The sequence below is a fragment of the Anopheles gambiae genome, chromosome 2 (genome assembly GCF_943734735.2).
Source record: "Anopheles gambiae chromosome 2, idAnoGambNW_F1_1, whole genome shotgun sequence".
In the NCBI taxonomy this organism is placed as follows: Eukaryota; Metazoa; Arthropoda; class Insecta; order Diptera; family Culicidae; genus Anopheles; species Anopheles gambiae.
The window spans coordinates 12,052,322-12,073,033 of record NC_064601.1 but is presented as its reverse complement, the minus strand read 5'-3'; the positions used below and the strand labels follow the sequence as shown (position 1 = coordinate 12,073,033).

General features: G+C 46.7%; 1 protein-coding gene across 4 annotated transcripts in view; it reads right to left on the bottom strand.

Moving 5' to 3' along the window:
- LOC1281199 (nephrin) overlaps nucleotides 1-20,712 on the bottom strand; it is an 84,905-nt gene continuing 64,193 nt past the window's right edge. For all 4 annotated transcript variants that reach the window (XM_061643908.1, XM_061643909.1, XM_061643911.1 and 1 more), the window contains exons 7-19: nucleotides 17,985-18,057; nucleotides 12,401-12,552; nucleotides 11,470-11,620; nucleotides 11,091-11,221; nucleotides 10,481-10,634; nucleotides 8,370-8,461; nucleotides 7,874-8,264; nucleotides 7,621-7,733; nucleotides 5,241-5,342; nucleotides 4,883-4,967; nucleotides 3,624-3,742; nucleotides 2,930-3,202; nucleotides 1-2,801 (exon numbers count right to left, since the gene is read on the bottom strand). In XM_061643908.1, the coding sequence (XP_061499892.1) occupies nucleotides 2,346-2,801; nucleotides 2,930-3,202; nucleotides 3,624-3,742; nucleotides 4,883-4,967; nucleotides 5,241-5,342; nucleotides 7,621-7,733; nucleotides 7,874-8,264; nucleotides 8,370-8,461; nucleotides 10,481-10,634; nucleotides 11,091-11,221; nucleotides 11,470-11,620; nucleotides 12,401-12,552; nucleotides 17,985-18,057 (2,292 nt within the window). In that variant the 3' untranslated portion in view covers nucleotides 1-2,345. The remainder of the gene's footprint in view (nucleotides 2,802-2,929; nucleotides 3,203-3,623; nucleotides 3,743-4,882; nucleotides 4,968-5,240; nucleotides 5,343-7,620; nucleotides 7,734-7,873; nucleotides 8,265-8,369; nucleotides 8,462-10,480; nucleotides 10,635-11,090; nucleotides 11,222-11,469; nucleotides 11,621-12,400; nucleotides 12,553-17,984; nucleotides 18,058-20,712) is intronic.

Sequence of the window (20,712 nt, the reverse complement as noted above, 5' to 3'; positions counted from 1 at the left end):
TAAAAGTATGAAAAACCTTGTTTATTTGTACATCATTTTATTTTCCGTCCTGGTTTTTTACATAAAAAAATGAAACTCTCCGTAACGAACGCTCCCTTTCCCTGCACAATAGTTTTACTTTGTTCATTTTGCCACTCCAGTTCCCCGCCGCACTACCCCGCATTTCGTCTTTATATCGTGTACGCCCTCATATATATACGAACGATTGATTAGTGTTTAACAGAAAAATTCCAAATCAAAAGCAGCTCCTAGCGCGATCCCTATGGTTGTCGTTTGATGACTTCTTCTCTTTTGGTGGACGATCATACCCACCCGGTGCTGTGGGGTTTGTCTCATTTGCGCCTCTCTCTCTATCTCTTTACTCACCATGCACCTCAACATTGAATACATCGATACATTGAATGAAGAAATCGTCCTTGATTGGCATTGTTGTCATGGTTGGTGGCATTTTGCACCTGCATTTGTTACAAGAATTCGATTCGATTTTAAAACACCCATGCTTCGATGGCAGAAAACAGGGTGGAATACTCACCCATCCTCCTTCGCTTCTTCGTTTACATTCACTCACTCATGTTCTGCTAGCTGGTTAGGGGACTTCCCTATCACTTTGTTTTGTTTGTTTTCTCTTTTTTTAATTTGAAAATAATTTCCATAACCTACATCGTTAGCTAGGTAATTGTTTCCCCCGGTTTTTTCATACCCGCGGTTCAGGCCGGCTCTGAGTACTGACTACGCTACGGGTATGCTTCCAGCGCCGGTTCCGGTTGGATACACACGCCACACGATTCAATTGATTCTTTAGACTATCTTTTGCATAGGATATGTACAACGTAAGGGGGTGCTATATACAGTGTGCTGCTGCACACTTACACTCTATCGGTATAACTCGTGGGCGCTATCTGTTTATTGTCCCTTGCTGTCCGTCTACGCGTCTCCTGCGAAATTCTTTTGTCGTTCGCATTGTTACCTTAGCTTAGCCTACCATTATGTTACACACGTGCGGAGAGGGCAGCCCGCACAATCCTTCGTCCTTTGCCCACGCATACAATTACGCTACACTACTATTTCTACTACTCTGCACCGTAAATAAACTCTAAACGGGAGGGTGTGTGTTTCTGTAAAAATTTAACTAAATAATACTTTTGATTCTCCAAAACAACGTTCGAACGTTCGTCTCTGCCGACCAGGGGCTAGTGAACGTTTCGATAGATAACAGACAAACAGTGAAACAGTGATTCAACAGCTTTCCCAATTACGCGTTGTAATAGGTTGTAGGTTCCAATTAACGGAGCACGTCGCACTGGCACCGAAACGAATGATATGAGGAACAAGGCAATGGTGAGGCAACAACAGGCTACATAATCGAATCGAATTGCGGTGTCAATGTAATGTGCATAAATCGAAGAGCGTTAGTTTCACACCACAGTTACCACTGTCCGGCATTGCCGCCGGGTGAGCGGTCCATTGTGGAGTAAATACACACTTCCGATGAGCTAACAGAGGATGGGGAAGGAATAAGGGGTTTTATGGGAGCCGTTTGACATGGCCACCACGAGTCGAGTGTAGCGCAGTAAATGTATCAATTGAGTGATCGTGCACGTTCCTCTCCCGCTTTTCGTCAGTATTGATCAGCTCAGTTAATCATTACATTATCAGTTCACTCGCACGTGCTTCGTGTACTTTTCACAACTCAAAGGAGCAGTGTGTTGAAATAAATGAACATAAAACTAACTAAGGATGAGTTACTGTTATTGTTGTTGTGTGAAAATAGGCTTGATTTGTGATAGGAGTGAAGAAAAACAAATTACTATTTTACCTTTTAGACTAAGTTAAGCTTCAATTGTGTAGTGTGAAAGTAACTTAATTCCGGAAACATCTGCTACATAAGAATAGTGGAGAGTATTGGAACTAAAAATTGAGCGTTTGTGTTTCTCGTCCGGCTGGATTTTAATGTCCATTACGCCAATTCCTGGTATACCCTGTGTTTGCCAGCGGATTTCCTTAATTTCTATTTCTCTCTCGTGACTCCCTCTCTCTCTCTCTCTATCTGTTGCTTTCCTCTTCTACTCGTGAAAATGGCACATCTTAGTTGTAGCAATTCGCTTCCAGTTTGCAGTTTCATCCTTTTGCATGCAAAATTGGAAGCGCTTTTTAGCAAAAACTTAACCACAAACGAAGGACGTAGGCCGCGTTTGTGCCCGGAAAGCATTGCCCTATTCGTTAGCACCCGGGCAGCACCGGCTCGACCGCGATCGATGTCATGTCCGTCCCTTTGACAGCTACCCTAGCTACACACACGTGCCGTGCCCACACCGTCCCCCACGGCTTACCTTTTACACACACTATCAACACTTGTCGACGCCGAGACCGAGCCCGGGCCCGACCGTACTGTCCAGCGCGGTGTAGTTGGTCGTCAGCAGTGGCATCTTGGCGGTGTAGATCTGCGACGTCGCGTACCCACCGTTCGACGAGGACGAACAGGAGGTCGTCTGCGAGGTGCTGAGCATGCTGTCGTAGCTGTTCGGCGTAAAGTCGCGCAGCGGCAGTCTTGTGTAGATGTTGGGCGAGGTGCGCGTGGGCAGCGTGGTGACCGCACCCGGGCCACCGGACGTGAGCAGCAGGCTGGCGCCGGCCGGTGCGCTCGTCGTCGTGGTGGTGGTGCCCTGGGGGCCCGCCGTCGTCGAGAGCAGCAGGGAGCCGAGCTGGTGCTGCTGCTGGCCAGGGCTCGGCTTACCGTAGCTCCGTATCGGCGAGCTGTATATCGCGTAGCCCGGATTGGTTGTGAGCGATAGCTCACCGAACTGAAATTATGAGCGGCGCGCGTTGTTGTTTGTGTGTAAATACTTGTCTCAAAGTAAAGGCAAACTCGTCTCCTTCCGCTCAGTCGGAGCAAGAAATGCCATTCCTAACTAAAGGTACGCTTCCTTACCTTCTTGAAGCCATTCCCGCTCGGCGACATCAGATGGTGGTGGGTGGGCGAGTACGCACCGGACGATGCGGTGGCCGTGTGTCCGGCAAACTTGAGCCCGTCCGCATTCAGCGCCAACCGTTCGAACTGCTTCTCGTCGTCGTCCTCGCTGTTCTCGTGCGGTATCACGTCCGGGTTCTTGTCGTCGATGCTCGAGTGGCTGCCGATGTTGCGGCTGAGCGGTTCCGCGCTGCCCTTGTCCTGCTCGGTGCTGGCCGTCTGGTGGTGCTTCTTCTGCGCCGGAAGTACGGGGAAGGTAAACAAAGCGGTAGGTTAGTGCACAGGGAACGCGTTACGGCAGCTGCTGGTCTACTGATGTGCGACATAAATCTCTAGCCCTTTAAGCTCAGCTGCCTTTAAGTGTGATCTGTGTACGGGGCAAGTTCGCAAGAAAAAATTCTTCAGCATGTGTCTTTGCAGAAGTTTTGCCCAGCACGAAGGCATCAAGCACCTTAAGTGTGTCGCATATCCTTGTTTTCCGTTGGACTTTGTGCTCTCGAGAGACATTCCGTGGTGTGAGGTTTTTTTTTTGCTCGCTTATCACACACAGCATGTATTACATGCATGTCGGTGTGGGTGTGTGTGTGTGCGTGTGTTTGTGGAGAAGGACTGAAAATTCAAGACGCTTCCAGAACACAGAACCTTCCTTACTTACCTTCGTTTTGAACTTTACGAAAACGATGATGCACAGTGCGACCAGGCAGAGTGTCACGGCGGCTCCGACGAGAGCCCCCAGCAGGGGCGTAAGCTGCACGAGCACGGCCTTCGATGGAGCTGCGGGGAGAGTGGGAGGAAAAGGAGAACGAAAAAAGAGCACATGAAAACGACATAAAACTAGAGCATAATTTATGAAACAAAACCGTAGCAGACGGAGACGGTCCCAACAGCACCACCGGTAGCTGGAAGCGACCATAATGGGCGCGAGCAGCACCATTGGGATCCCGTGGGGCGGCTGCTGTACGCTTCTCGGCACTCGGCCATTCTGCCCCATGCCATTCGCTTCTTACAGCCAGCATTCACAAACACACACACGTACACAGCTGCTCGTTATTGAAAATGGGCCACCGGCACAACTTATGGCGCTCACTTATGTTCGTTTTGATCTGCGCTCCGCTGGAAGCACTAGCAGCAGCAGCAGCACCTTTAAGCCAAATAACCATCCGCGCTTGGGGGGGGGGGGGGGGGGATGATGGCACTCGGCAGTGGCAGCGGTGGTAAAAGTGGTTGTGGTAGAAAATGGTTGGAAAATTTGTTTGCCTCTTAGCTGATAGCTTGTTTCGATGATGCTGCGACTGGTAAGTTAGTGGCGTGGCGTGTGTCTCATGGGGCGCTGCTGACTTTTTGCTACCAGCCGATCGATTGTTTTGAAGCATGGAACGGGGTAAAGGCGCTCTTTCTCTCCCTTAAAACACCAGCACACAAGCGTACAAAGTATTAGTGCAGGTTGGAATGGCTTTCACAAATAGATATGATAGTTCACACACTTAGTGCTATCATAATTATGGCTTTCAAAGTGAGGACATTCACTGTTGGAAGGTGAATGAAGAAACGGAACGAAACATCAATATTAATCCTTTTTTTATCAATTTTAGGAGAAATAAATGCCATCAATACTATTGTCATGACACTGTGATGCATTAATAAATTGAGTAATGGCATTATAAAAGAAGCATTGCTTTGCCGATTGCATGCTTGCAGGCGTTTTGTCACTCGTGTTATGCGCGAATGCCCTGTAAACTTTCAAACGTTTACGAGTTCAATCGTTTATTGGCAGGCTTTTCAGCATTCTCGGTATAAAACGAAACTAATGGACATTTGACATTGTTTCATGTCACCAAAATTGATCAAACGTTTGTTATTAACTCGTTTTTGTTGTCAACAAACGAACATTCCCTCCCCCTAGAATGTACTTACCCGTCCTTAACAGCGGAGCCGGTAGCGTTTGTGCCTTCACTCGGTAGCTTGTCGGTGCCGTACCTTGCAGGTTGTAGGGCGTAATCTAAGAAAAAGAAGAGAAAAAAACACACACACACACAAATGAGACACAATGTACATAAGCGTGCAACATGAACGATAAAGCCCAACAGTAAACAATTTTAATAAAAATGTACCACCGGGAAGGAAATAATTGACAGTGCAAAGCGGAACGAACACTCTGTCCCCGGTCGGTTTGGGGTTCGCTTCACTTGACATCACTCTGCTGCTGGGTGGTAAATTACTGAGGGAAAAAGAGACACGAGCACAGAAGTTTGAAATGTGTCAGCTACCTTACCTTGATGATGAACTTCGTGTCACTTGGCAGCTTCTTCAGCAGCATCTCGGGGCTCTGGAAGCTGACGCTTTGCAGCAACTTTCGCTTCGACTCCTCGAACACCTGTGCGGGAAAAGTGGGAAAAGGGAGAGCAAACGAGCGGAAACAACACGTTAACCATCGCTTACAGGTTGCCTGTCTACCCTGCAATGTCGGTGGAAATTATCTTTACTGCCCTTTCGACCCCGTTACCCGATGTCCATAACGATACGGCACTTGCACTTGGGTTGAGAAAAAATGGTGCAAACCAAACGACACCCAACGTGGGTGCAACGGAAATGGTAAGCAACAATGTTGACTGAATGTGCATCACGCTGTGATGCAGATTTTTGCCTTCCCCTTTTGGGAGATTCGGTGCTGTCAAAGGGATTGCTGCGCATGGACTACTAGAAGCATTTTTTTATGGTTGCTATCGTTCCACTGCCACTGCCACACTGCTGCTTCAGGGCGTTGTTCAATGTACCTTTGGAAATGCTAAACATTGTACGGCAAGGAAACATCCTTGCTGGCCGAATGCGCATCTCGTGGCAGCTAATGCATTGTTTTTTTTTATTACAGTGGAATTGTTATTTCCGTTTTATGTTCGCGGTGCTTTTCCGCTAGCCAGTGCTGTTACTGTCTTACCCCGTCTGCTCGAATCGTGTTTTCCTTGCGAGTGGGTTTCCCTCGCAGTGGCCGGGAAACAGACAGATCTGACGGACGACGGTCTTCACTAACCATCCGTAGCCGAAAAATTTAATTTTCTCTGCTCTTCAAAGCAAAACAGAGCGCTGGCACAAAAAAAAAGCTTGCGTAGTGAAAACCTTAAAGGACCATTTCTCCCCATTACCCCAACGCCGCCGCCCATACACCGTGTGTCGACGGTTCGTTCGCGCGAGCAAGGTAACGATGCAACTTTTTAATAAGCGCAAGCTCTCGGGCGCTGCTCCTGCCTGGTGGGTGGTGGTGAAGCTTTTTCGCGCGTGTACCTTTTGCTTTTTTCTTTCTTTGTTGCACAGCGGCTTTGCCCTTCCGGTTGCAGTACGGCAGTGGAATGGAAAGGATTACATACTCAGCTCTCGGGACAGCACTCCGCCGGTGAATGAGCAGTCGGGATAATGGTTTGGCGTGATGATTATGCATCTTTTGCGCGGCAAAAGGCATCCGCCAAACTAGTTGTTTTTTTTTAGTAGAAGGCGGGCTGCGATCTGTTTGCTCGGTTAGTTGGACGGTGGACGCGTTTCTGTGGCGCACTGTATGAGTTTTTATTTCCGTGCCGTTGTCCGCGAAGGATGAAGGATGATGTTACTGCGTTGAAGCAACATTTAGCATGGAGTTGCAAGTTTGGCTGTATGGAGAAGATGTTTTTTTTTTCGTTCTCCAAATGGTATTTGTAATTGGACTAACTATTTATTCTGCTCGCCCAAGTGCCAGCTCTGCTGAGCGGGCATAGATAGAATGCAAAGGATGATGCATCGTTAAGGGTGGACTGTTGCACAGCAAAGGTTCTCCAAAAGTCCATTCAGTCCGCTATTTTCTGCTGACTTTACGGGACACACATTTTTCGGTAGGCAGTGGATGGCAGTGGATGGCCATAAAGCAATTACCGGAGGTCCATTTTTGTAAGGTGCTGAACTACGCTCATAGGCGAATGAATGATTTACGTATGGTATAATTTACGCTGTTGAGTGTAATTAAGTTAGCCGTTTGATATAGCAGTTACGATGTTTATGCTTTCTTTAGCTAGTTAGTGTTGAAAATGTTAAAACAGTTAATATTTGCTTCACTTAGCTTGCTTACACAGTAGCGGTGCTCAAATATTCATCAACTTTCGCTGAAATTTGCTTGCTACTCATCAAGCTTTAAACATCAAACGCACGTCAATGCTCTTCAAAGAGACAACAAGAGGCATCGCTCAAACAACTGCCTGTCATAAAGCACTTTTCTGCTCTTGTTTTCTTCACAAATGATACATTAATACGAAAAAAATGGGACAAACAGAAAGGGGCAGAGATGTAGGTCAAATGATCTGTCACGTTCTGACAGGTTGATGTTTGCGAAACGTGGCGCGCTGTGTGATTTCAGATAAAGCACATCCATCATGCATGACACGAACCGTGCAAAACTGACAACGACTTTTCACACTTCCTGTTGTGACACCATCAACCAGCCGACCAGGGGGAGGGATAGTGGAGCAGCTTTAGGCAACTAACAACCCACAAGCGCTGTTACTAGTGTGGCTAGTAAATTTGGGGAAACCGGTTTCACGGTGCTTATTTAATTTTTCGATAAATAATTCATAACTTTCTGGCTTAGCGGTGCAGCATTGACGCTCGAACAATGCTTCTTTGCCCATACTTACATCGATGTGAAACTGCTGCGGTATTCCACCGTCCTTGCCAGCAACGCAGGATATGTGCACGGTGTACGCGGTCACATTCGACACGGTACAGCTCTTGATGGGATCGGGTACATCTGCCAAACAAAAAAAAAGAAGAAGGTCGTGTAGAAAAACGACACGTGTTAGAATCGTCCACAGGCGGTGACGGTGACGGTAACTCAATAGAAAATCAGATTTTCCCACCACCGCTCACGGGCTGCTACAAAATACTCACCAGCGACCAGTATGTGATAGGCACAGTGTCCACTCTGGCCGTAGGAATTGGTTGCCGTGCAGGTGATCGTACCGAAGCTGTTGAACGTGTCCACCCGGTACATGTACAGCTGGCCGTCGACCAGCGGCACCTCCTCCTTGTGCGAGCCCGAGTGCAGCAGGTGATGATGATGTTGCTGCTGCTGCTGCAGCTGCTGTTGCCGCACGGAGTGCTCTAACCGTTCCAGCTTCTTCCGTACCATCTCCTCCAGGCTGGGGCCCATGTGATTGGTCTCGAGGTCAATCTCGGCCAGCGCCAGGTTGGCCGCTTCCGACTCGACGTTCGTGTACGGTGGCAGCTCGAGCATACTTTCGAGCGAGTTGTTAAACTGCCACCGGAACAACAGATTTGGCTAGAATGTGGGGGGAAAGTGGATACGATAGAGAGCATGAAATAATTGCGTTTTGCGAACACCGTAACGCCACCACGCTGTGTGGGGACGCTCAAGATACATTACCATCGGGTTGGCGTCGATGTCGCAGGTTATGTTGACCGTTTGCTTTACCGCGGCACGGATAATTTGCGCCTCCGATTTGCACACCGGCGGATCTGGAAGTGGATCGGAATGGGAGTGTGGTGATGTGTTGAGTTTTGTTGTCAGTTAGGGAAAGGGGGCAACGTGAAAACGGTCTGTGATGGTAGTTAGTTTGAGCTTAACTTTTCACCGCTTGCTCGTTCCGATATTTACGATAAAGAAGTGTCATGTTGATCCTAACTTCATTACATGGCGGATCGCATTACTGCTTTGTCAGCAATTTGACGAATGATTTTGTACTGCGTATTGCAGGCATTTGGGCGTTTTATTTAAACAATGTGTCATCGTTTAATTAGGGGCAAGTGTCATTAATTAGAAAGCAATTGACACCGTTCAGCGCGTTAGCTCCGGTTGCATTATTTAAATTATTTCAGTAACTATGGATGAAATGGATGCATTTCAGTAAACCTTCCTGGCTTGAAAACTCATCACGATTCCACGAAAACCCAATGTGATGAGGGAGTTTATCAGTATGTGTCAGTGAGATATTGGAAATGCAAATTACTATCGGATCGGGCTCTCGGAATGACCAAAAATGTGACAAGCGCTGGTGACACTGCAATAATAAGGTGAACCGGCAATAATCCCTAATTCCAACGACAGACACAAGATCCGGTGTGTTGAATTTCGTCGAATTTCGTAGGCCGTTTCAACGTTGGCCTATTAAATTTGCTCGCCTAACTTGTTGGATATTTTGGATAAGCTTAACCGGAAACCTGAAATGAGATGAGCTGATGATACCGGGCCATTGTAACACCAAATGCACGTTGCAATGTTAGGATGCATCAGCATAATTGCAGCTTCGCTTTCAACGGTGCAACGAGATGTTTATAAAATAAAACCTCAAACATTGGTTGGTGGGGTTTTGTCCTAGTTTGCACCATTGTCAGCGCGGTAACAATAGCTGCCATTTCGGGAGAATGGTGGCTTTTGTTTGGTCATTTCAATGCGCTAGCTTGCACAAACTATCTGCGGTTGAAACAGAATGGTTGGTTGCTGTGCCAGTGAGCTGGTGCGAGGGTATCAATGTTGAGAACAAACAATGAACTGGATGGGGAATTTATATGTATTAAATTGTTTGAATTGAAGGCATATAGGTATTACGATGGTGGAAGCTGGATTTTAGCCACACCAAACGATGGAACTCAAACATTTGGCTGATTCATTACAAATCCAGAATGTATATCGGATAATCCACATTTGAAGCTTTTTCTTCTATGTTGCAACTCATGTCTACAAACTTTTTTGGCATGCCCTAGATTTGGATAGCTCCCTCCTCATATTCGATACATTTCATAGCTTATAAAGATGTTGCACATTTTTCACGCACAACTCAACCTCAATAAATTACGTTACGCATTGCAACCGAAGGGTAGGAGATTTATACACTGGACGGTCAAATTATTTACGAGCCGAACAGGACACCCCATTCGCTTCCAGTTTCAGCACGAAATCTGTTCCGGCTAAAGAATGGGGTTGTCCGGCCGAAAAAAAAAAACACCAGCAAGCATTAATTTCCGCTGTTCATTAATACATTGAAGCGAGGGATGGCAAAAAAACAACAACCAATGCCACTCGCAATAAAATGTGTTCCTCACTGACAATGAATCAATGATGGTATCGGGTGTGGGAGCGAAATTTCACCATTTCTTTCATTGATGACCAAAAAAAAATCACATCCATTCTTTGTTTGCAGTTGCATCCGTGCGCAAGAAGAGGCTCGTGCAAATAAGAGGCCCGGACATGAAATACGAGCTTGATGAGTTTGGGCTACGGATGCCCGTAATCTACCACTGATGGCACAATTTCGATCAGCTTGGAGAGAAAAAAGCGCATTGTTCCGGACAAGGCAGCGATCAAAAAACGGACGAAACAAATTAAGCTCTCGTCGGTGGTATGTACAGTATGTACCATGGCACACATGCACACAAAACAAGAACATTAAAAGTGCAACAAATTCATCCCGCTGGATTGAGGGTACGTGATGCAGAGCATGTAGCGTGATTGGATTGTAGCGGAAAGTTATTAATTACATTTGATATCCAAATAGAGCTGATTACTGTTGACGGTGCCTTCGCTGTTTGACGCCCGGCACATGTACTCGCCGTGCGTGGATTTGGTGATGCTCTGCAGTACGAGCGTCTGATTGGACACGATAATTCCGCGTGCCGACTGTAGCAGCTTGTTCTGTAAGTAAACCGATAAGCAAAGAATGAATGATGAGGATATTACTTTTCGGCCGTAAGGGATAAGCTTCGTTTGAACGTGACTTTTTTCTGGCGGTGGCACAAATTGGTCTTTGTCCTTTTATTGGGCGCTAATTATGTTGTCAGATGATTGCTCGGCTCTTAAATCGATTATATCTTTGAGTTTAATAATTATTTTGTAAGTGACTTTTAGCGCTGTACTAAAGTGTTGAGCGCCATCTGTGTGTAAATATTGGAAGCTAAATTATTAAAATTTCTTAATTATTTGAAAATCTCCCGCGGACGTGCATCTTTAAACAGTAATTCATCATAAATCATTGAAATTAAAGGCTCTGCAAACAACACTATTCCATTTTCCAAAAGACAAAGACCAATCTACCACGCAAGCATTCGCCACGCGCATCAATGACGTGCAGGCGTGCGCTGCTGTACTTACGTTGTGAAACCATTCAATTTTCTTCACCGGTGGGTTCGCCTTGATGTCGCACTCGAGGTACACGTCCGAGCCTTCCATCAGGTTTTGCGAGTTGAGGGGCGCCCCGAGCGCCAGCGATATCACTGGCACGTCTGTACGGCGGAAAAAGGTGGCGCGCGAAATGGCGCGAAAGAAATGACGCTGCTTTAGTAAGTGTCCATGCTAAAGGTAAGGTATGATCATTTGATACTGTGCTGCGTGCTAACATCACAAGAGCGACACGGCAAAACCATGCCCGGCAGGTAATTGATGCAGGAGAGTTTTTGACTAATTTACACCCACTGGGCCAAGGGAGCGAAGCTCAAGGCCGCACGCACGCTCGATGGTTTGGACTACTTACGCTTGACGTTCAGCACGTGGGTATCCTTGAGCAGTACGGTCGGTCCGTCTCCCTCGCTGTAGCTAATTGAGCATGTAATTGATTTTTCATTATCCTCCGGACCGGGCACGAACACCAGCTCCGATACGGTGACATTTCCGTCGTTGGACGTCTGCACACGAGGTGTGAGAGAGAGCGAAAGAGAGAGAGAGAGAGAGAGAGAGAGAGAGAGAGAGAGAGAGAGAAACAGGGAGAAGAGAATACACAGGATACTGGAGGTTAATGGAGTGGACTTTACGGCAAGATATCACGATAATTTGTAAGTCGACGCGTTGCAACGTTCGAAGTGAGATTATCTCACGCGACAACCGAGCCAAAAGTTTCCGCCCCGACAAATGACAAACTTTTCCGTAAGTACGAGTGTTTAGGTGTGTGTGTGTGTGTGTGTGTGTGTAGCTGTCTAGTGTACCTGTATAAAATCGATGCTTTACGTACTGTAGTAGAACACCAACAAAATTGGGGCCGGTTGAATAGGGAGAGGCAAATCTTGCTAGAATAATTAATTTGAGATTTCTTGGAAAAGTTAAGCAAAAGGGTATAAAGGCTGTTGCTTGGGATAGCAAAAAGCCGACATGAAAAGCTTGTTGTTGTGTGTGTATGTGTGGGTGTGTCTTTAGACCTTTTTTTGTAACACTTTTGCTTCCTACAAGAGCTTCAGCGAGCGAGCACATCAAGCCGACATCATTTCAAAAAAGTCCAACCAAGCGAGCGAAAACCTTCCTCTCCCTCCCAATCAAGTCTCCCGAAAGCAGACGAACAGGAAAGCTCTTCCTCCCACCGATGTAGGTCACCGCGCCGGTAGGGTCCTCGCCTCCCACGAGCACCGACACAAAAGAATGCCGGGACGGCCGGCCGGTAAGAGAAGCCGCCAAAGAACCGCCATAGTACGTACCGTTTGCGATGAGCCACGGATGACGGATGATCCCTTCGTCCAGACAACGCTCGGTGCCGGCCGGCTGCCGGCCGTGGTGCAGGATACTTGCGTCTTCACGCCCGCCGTTAGCGTTTCCCGCAAGCCCTGCATCCGCACGTACAGTGGTGGTACTGCAAAAGAATTAGAAAAGAGGAGAGAAAAAAAACAAGCACACATAGGATTAGAAAGACGGCAGGCACCAGACGAGAGCGCCCTTCTTGGAGGCATTTTTGCAGAAGTGGGTAAAGGATGGTACGGTGGGATGGGTGGGGGACGTAGGGAAATGAATGTTGTTTTGTAACTAATTGGATCGAAACTGACAGTGATTGAAGCGATGTTTTTCGGATGCGTAGTTTCTTGCTTCCTCTTCTTTCGTTTCACCCCGTTTATCTTCTTTCGACTGGTGCTGGGGCTGGTGCTGGATATTTTCCGAGCGGTGTACGCCGCCGAGGAAGGGTGTTGCAAGAGTTGGTAACGAGTTTGGGGAAGCAAAAACCCTAGAAGGCTGACATCAATCGTTCTTGCAGCTTCCAGTTCGTTCGATCGATTTTCAACGCGTGCGAGGTTGATTTGACGTTGGTCGTTGGATCGATAATTTTTGATAGCAACAGGGAGGTGAGAGGTGGTTGGATGGGATGAGTTGGAAGCAAACGGGGTGGGCCGCAAGTGGAATCAAATTTTTCAATCCCCCTCCACAATGAGGGTCACGGTTCGGTACGGGGTCGCTGTTGTTTTGTTTTGATATTTCTTAAGAAGGCGATGAAAAATGATACTTCCTCCAGTTAATTATGTTACGCTGATAGGGAAAAAGGGGCATTTTATACATGTTAATAAATTTGCCTTTCGGTGGGGCAGCTTTAACGAAGGCAATTGCCGGGACTGATTGCTTTTCAAATTGGAATCAAACAAATGTCTGCAAATGTGTTCAGCTTAAAACGCTTTTAATCTGTTCGTTCGCTACCTTTCGGGCGCAACACTTTAAGACGTGAGACGTTAATTCCATTAAGCAGATAATGGGCAATAACAATTACGATAGCGTTTACGCGCACTCAAACTGAACCGATCGTTTAGCTGCAGCACGTAAACAAAATTTGCCCTTTAAACTGTGAGGCCGCTCGAGGTGACATTTTAAAGCACTAAAATCAACGTTCGATTGCAACTGCAACAATTAATCAAATTGCCCACACTGCTTGGGTGAGTGATAAGGGCTATCGGGCGCGCTCTCTCTCTTCCAATCTCAATCTCTCAATGCTTTGCGCGCGTTAAGTGCTGATAAGCGGCTTCTTAAAAGGTTTAGCCTTTTGAATAGATAAATGAATTTTAATTAGACCCAACAACCAGCGCACACTGGTGGTGTGTGACATCTTTTTGGAAGACTAATAAATATTTCATTAGCACTAACAGCGTTACCCACCACGATTAGGCATCGACACATAGTGGGGAATGGGTTTGTCAGGAAACGGAAATTAACCCAAACATCCGATACGCGTGTGTGTGCTGCGGCAGCAGCGCAAACCGTACGCAAATCTAGGTCTAGCGTTTTTGCCGCTTCAACGCACCAAATTGCTTCCCAATTTTGGCAGGAAATCTCGCAAACGTAAGCAAATCAATGAGGCTTGTGGAAAGGGTCTGCAAGCCAATGGTGAGGGTGTTTGAAAACCTAAATAGATCGGAACCACAACTACAGCAACGGGCGGCAGCACACACCGCCTCCTAAGATGCAGAGGTGATGAGTGAAACGAAGGGTTGTGTCACACCATGTTCGTTGTTTTAGAATGTGTTTGTGTGTGTGCAGGGTGTTTGGGTTACGAATGTTTATATTATTCCGCAAACGGGTGTATCTTGCCACCTAACCCCTTGCGGCTACACGATATCTACCCTCCCAGTAGTGACCAGTAGTAGAGTGGAGCACGAGTCTTCTGTCGTCAAAGGCTCACCATTAGCTATTAAAGCGAACGGGTGAGTTATGACATCCGAATCATCATTTCCTGCTGCTGCTGCTGCTGCTGCTCTACTGTTTACCCGAGCTCCTCCCGGCACACGGGGGTTCATGTTCGGCCATGATCGAAAACTCGGCAAAAGGGCACGCTTTTTGCGGGTCACACTCTTCAAACAACGGAGAAGTTGTTAGTAAAAGACGCGGTTGTATCATAAATTCTTCTATCGTCACCAAACCGTGCCACCATAAAACCGCATCCAAGCCGAGAGAGAGAGAGTGAGAGAGAGAGAGAGAGAGAGAGAGAGAGACTACACGATTCAATTATGATGCGCCGTGCTATCGCGATGCTGTTGCATGTTTCCTAGCCCCCAGCGTCCTCGGGGGAACAGTTTTATCACCCAACCAGGCAGCATTGCCATCGTCTTCTTCCTCATCTAGCCCATCTACTAATCTTCAGCTTTATGGGGTGCAGCACGGCAACGGTCATAAAAACCGCATTCACAAACCTCGAGCCGCGGGTGCATTTTATCGAAATCGTCGCCTGACAGCTCCGAAAGGAGTGGGGCGGGTGTTTTAAAGCCAGAGCGCTGCGACCAGCGGCAAACGTGTTCGGGATCGACGAAATGACATCATTATCCGGGCGAACCGATGGCAACGAAACGTCACGCCGCTTGGGCCGAAAGAGAGGTTTTGGGCGGGCAGGATAGAAGGGATTCTAGTTCCGCATTTGAGCCTTCCCCGGCTGACGAAATACCGTTGATTGGGGTTCACTGGTTGGTTTAAAAATATTTGGTGCTTCGGACTGTTTGTTTGTTGCTGTTGTGCACGCGATCGGAAACATCCGACTGGTTTGATGAAAGGGTTTTGAAGTTATTTGTCAACGCGTGTTGCCGCCGTGCTGTTGAGTTAGTGTTGAACAGAAGGAGATTGTGAGCACTTTTCGTTAGCTAGCGAGAACTTTTAGCACGTGTTGCAAAGTCATTTAATGATACAAAGGGCAATAACTATTGCCGTTCAACGTTATTTTTACAACATATCAAGATGTATTTGCATGTGCAATGAATTAAGTTTCACAAAGGCAGCACACAAACCCATGTGTAAGCATGTTGCTGTACAACACTCTAACGCAGTCATAACAACTGAAAAACCCACTTAACCTTTCCGAAACCGGGCAGTGGATCAAAAAGCGCTTTTTCAATTTCCTCGGATGACCGGATGACCACTTGACGATGCTTAGCAGCTCATAAAACACACACACTGCGAACATTGTGTGCGTCCGTTTGTGCAGCGTTCTAGCACCGTTTGTTTGGCCCTTTCGAAACGGGAACGAGCGACTGCACTTGAAACAAAATAGGGAAAATCACATTTGCTGCTTTTCCATTCCAACACGGCCTGCACACAGATACGGACAATCAAAGGAACGCATAGCCGGCACGGCACAGGATGGCAATGTCGGCGTCCTCAAATGTTTTTGCTACCACTCTTCTGCCTGTGTGGCACTCTTCTGACCGGTTCGCAACGCAGCACCGCGTGCACGAGGTTCCTTTCCTTTTGGTGTGAAGGATGGCGAGGTGCGAGCTGCATGCCTTCGGTGATTCTAATGCCGCTCGAGCAAACTCGTGGCATGTGCAAACGCCGTCCAGGTTGGTTCCAACGCTTCAAGGATGCTTACCGCTCAATGGAGGATCCTTTTGAAGGGTGACTGAACGTGTGTGTGTGTACTTTTTTTTTTGGTGAACCGTTGTTTTTTTGTACCGCTTATGGTATCGCAATATCTAACTGCACGTTCTAATCCATCCGGTGGTGCCGTTTCGTGTGCCGTGATATGTTAGCAATTTCGAGCCGAGAATCAGTTGCATCGAGGGTAAATTTCGCTTCGTTTTTTTTGCTGGTTGGTTGGTTCGGTGCTTTGCACCCACAGCCGCAGTCGTTGGCGAAGGCAGGCAGCGCAGCATCTCTCGGGCTTGCTGCGAGCAGTGATAGTGAGGTCACAAAACTATCGCTTTTCGATCGCGTAAAAGCAACATACCAGGATCAAGTACGACCCGCTTCGGGTTGGTGTGGGTGTGTGTCACGTTTCGTAGAATTTGTCGTAGGTTGTGTTTTCTTCGCGCGGATTTGTCCGGAGATTGATGTAGCAAGTTGGAGGAGAAAAAATAGCATAACAATGGATTGGAACGTTGGCGGAAATCTATTTAATGGCGCATAGGAGTCTGTCTGTGTGTAGGTGACCATACTTGACTTGACTTGGAACAAATTGGAAGCAGCAACCGAGCACACGGAAGGAAGTGAGATGTCTCACGTTCGCTGATAACGATGGTAATTTTCGATGTATGAGACCGACTCCTGCCGTGGTGCCTGCCCTTGCTGGAGGATAATTGGTGCGTGGATCGAGAAAGCTTTCTTTGCCTGCGGCTTCGTTAGTAGTGTAAAGAAATGGGAAGAAAGCGGGAGCTAGTGGTGGTTTAACGTACGTTAAGATTGAGTTGATTTTTATGCGCAATGTATTGCATTCGCTTGGTTTCGCAGCAAAAGGTAGCAATGCTTTGAAGAGTATGCTATTACAATGCTATCAACTGAATACACTCCTTTGCGAAGCGTTTAAAACATATGTTGCCACAATATTAAAGGATGCGATGGATTTAATTATACACTTTGAACCATCGAAGACCGCCAACACAAACCACAAACGTGCGGCATTTCATCAATTTCATGGGATTTGCAAAATAACGAAACAAATGAAGCCATATTATCTGTGTGTGTGCATGTTTCGAATGGAGACTTATGGAATGAATCTCACTGCGCTGTGAAACATGCTTTAATTGAATTGCTTATTAAATTTACAATACACAAACAAATCATTGTACAAATTGATGTCCGATTGAATTTTACAACAGTCTGCAACCATAGCAAACACATTAATATCCGCCGCATTCTACCATTGCTACACAATCATGCACATCCAATCGGAAAAGTGTGGTCGATCCGTTGTTAATCGATCCAATTGCTTCCAATTGGAAAACTATGCCCTCACCGCTAGTCCACCTGTAGCGCGCTCGCTAGACACACAAATGGATTGGATTGGAAATGGTTTCAATTTTTAATTAACACATTCTAAGCACCGCTTGCGAAACCAACTTTCCGAAGAGCGGTTCCGGGCAGTTGCGTTTTGTTTTGCGCGATAGGATCGTGCCGCTATTAAAACTTGCTCTACCGGGAAAAATGACTACATTTGACTGTGTTGTTGTACTGGCAGTATTGTTGTTGCTGGTAGTGATTATGAAAAAGGGAAAGTTTTCCCAACCGGCACTGTGCTAGCTTGCGAAAACAGTCCCGTCGATGGGTCCATTTTTCGGTGGTTGGAAAATGTAGTTTAATATTTCTTGAACAGGTTCACGATGTTCGCTCGCGCACGATGTTCGAGCCTTCGGGAATGGATTTGGCTCGCTTGGTAAACGATCTAATGCGAGCGCTAATGATTGGAAAAGTTTACCGCAACAAACCGAAACCGAAACCGAAACCTGGAGGGAGCGAGTGTGTGACGATGGGTGCAAATGGATGATGGAAGATTGCGCGAGCCCGCTGGCAGAGCGCTACTCATTTCTCAGATATATATATACTTACGCTTCATGTCCAGCTTGACGGCGCTGGAAAGCGGTGGCACGACGTGACCGTTGCTCGCTTGGCACGTGTAAACCTGCAAATGGAAGGGAAGAGAAACGAGGGTACGATAAACATTTGTTCATAATTAAAACTTTACCTTTCCGAAACGCCCGAATAGCCCGCTCCCTTGGCTGACGCATCGCAGCCAAGCGGGATTGGCGGGTGGTTCACGGTGGCGGTAGGTGGGAGTAGCGGTATGGTGCCCATCGCGGGTTGTTGTATTTATTGCACAAAACAACCGCCAGCACAAGTCTGATGATTGTCGATGGTTTGCCACTGTTCAACCGGGACTGGTGGACATGCGATTCCGATAAGCAAAGCCCGCACAGTTGGCGGGGAATAAGAAGGTTTAGCACGGAACTGATCTACGGTGGGCTTGGTGGATGTTTTTTTTTGGTCGAAACACCACTCGAAACAGGACGTGATTGATTAGTGTTCGTGTGAAAGTTCAATCCAGCAACGGCATTGATAGTAGAGTTGAAAGTTTTGCCACTGGCTGCCAATGATTGGGGCAATTACTTTGCTCGATCGTTAAGTGGAAGGATAATAAATGTAAGCGTTGTTTAATAAATGTATCTTTTTTAAATTGAAATCCGCAAGCAAAGAACATGATTTGGATAGTTTTCTTAGTTACTCAAAATTCATTCGAAAATGGTAAAAAACTGGAACGTTATGTAGGCTATGTATGTAATTACAAAATGTTTAAAAAATCCTATCAAAGTCAAAATAAAAAATGAACACAAATTTCACAAATTGTACGGTATAATTGAAAAGAAAGGAAATTAACCCTATATTTGTACACTGCTTGAAAGCCTAAACCCCTCAAAACCCTTGAATAAATAACGTATCCTGAATGTAATCACCTTTTGCATTGCATTCTTCCTCCTCCCCATGGAAACACCATGGACAATTTATGAACAAAACGGTGATTAATGTTCAATTGTTTGTTTCTCATTCCGCCCACCACCAAAACCCTCGGACTCCTCGAATTTACTGCACTCGGATTTTCCTTCCGGTCAGCAAGCTCAGCCACCGTCGGTACCTGATGCACCGATAGCGCGCACACACACATCCACGGGGGCTGCGCTTTATATTGAACGATTCAATCGCAAGGATTAAGCCAAATCTTTCAATTCCATCGCTCTTCCTTCCCGAAACAATGGAGCGAACACACACCCACACACACACACACACACACACACACACACACACACACACACACACACACACACACACACACACTCATGTGTGGTGGAATGATTTATCGTTCCTTCCGGTGGTGTGGTTCCGTACATCCGAAAATCCAACCCCCGCCCGATTACGGGGCCGTTTTGTTCGATTCGTTGCTTCGTAGCCGGTTGAAATGGGGATTTATTTTTTTGTTGTCGGACCCGTTTCTTACTCTTGTATTGTTTTCTTTTGTGCGTATGTTTGTGTGTGAGAGTATGCTCCCGATGCATGATAATGACAACACAATGGAGTTCGTGAGGGGTTTAGTGTCAGTGCATCGTTACCGAGTTATCCGATCGGATTTTGTTCCACCCCATCATCCATCCATTATCCATCCACCCCCTCCAAAATGGGTTTCCGGTGAAACCGTTGGTTTTTGTGTGCTGACGATGACTTTCGGCTAACGCTGGCCACTAGCCATGTGCGGGCATTTATCGATCCACTGGCACGGGGGGTCATAACAATCGAAAAAAGCTTACCAACATCAACATCATTATGCTCGTCATCATCATCATCAACATCATCGTTATTATTATTAGTGTTACGAAAATCATAACTCGGTTTCCTGCTACCACGTGCTACCTCTCCTGGACGCATCCGGACTAGCTTCATGCGGGCAGGAAAAATACATATTCACACGAACACTCTCTAGCAGGTTCAACTTGGCAGGAAGTATAAGCGTAAAATAAACACTATTCAAACTCCGGTCTCGACCACTTCCGGTGCGTGTGGTATGAACAGGCCACAGCCAAAGCAACGCAAGGTCAAGCGAGAGAAACACTTTCGCGCTGGAACACGGTTTTTTTGGGGGGGAAATACATACCGCCGTAAGGAAAGCTTGAGGCGCACTCTTGAGCCATCCCACGCCCATGCTAAGGATATTCGGCGCTAAAAGAGCGCAGAAATGGGGTTCCTCGTAACCGACAGAGCGAGAGGTAAGCGAGGGAAGGTTTGCATTTCTCCCTGCCCTCCGCTTCAAAACCGACAGAGGTTAATCAATCAACCGTACTTAACCGAAAAAGCGAAAACCAAGGAAGGATAGTTTACGTCACTCGGGTTAAGTTTAGGACTTTTTCTTCCTTCTGGATTTTATCAAACCTTCCTTTAGGGCTTATACAAAGGTCAATCTTTGGTAAGCAAACGATGATTGAAAACCAAAGAAATAGAGGAAGAGAGAGAGAGAGATCCTAAGAGAGAGAAAGAGAGCGAGCAATCGGAACGATATTCCCTTCTCAGCAGAGTGTGAAAACGGTTCTGTAGCTTGCGTTGCTTTGGCTGACCTCAAAAAGTGAACTACCACCAGCTTTGTGGTCGTTCCACAAAACCACAAATGGCTTAACGTCTTTCAGACACAGTATTACACCGCACGACGGCAAGACGGCTGGCTCAGCCAAGGGTTGGGCTTGGCTGGCGAACGGAAACCCGATAGGTTTTCCGATTCCGAAGCCTTGCGGAAGGT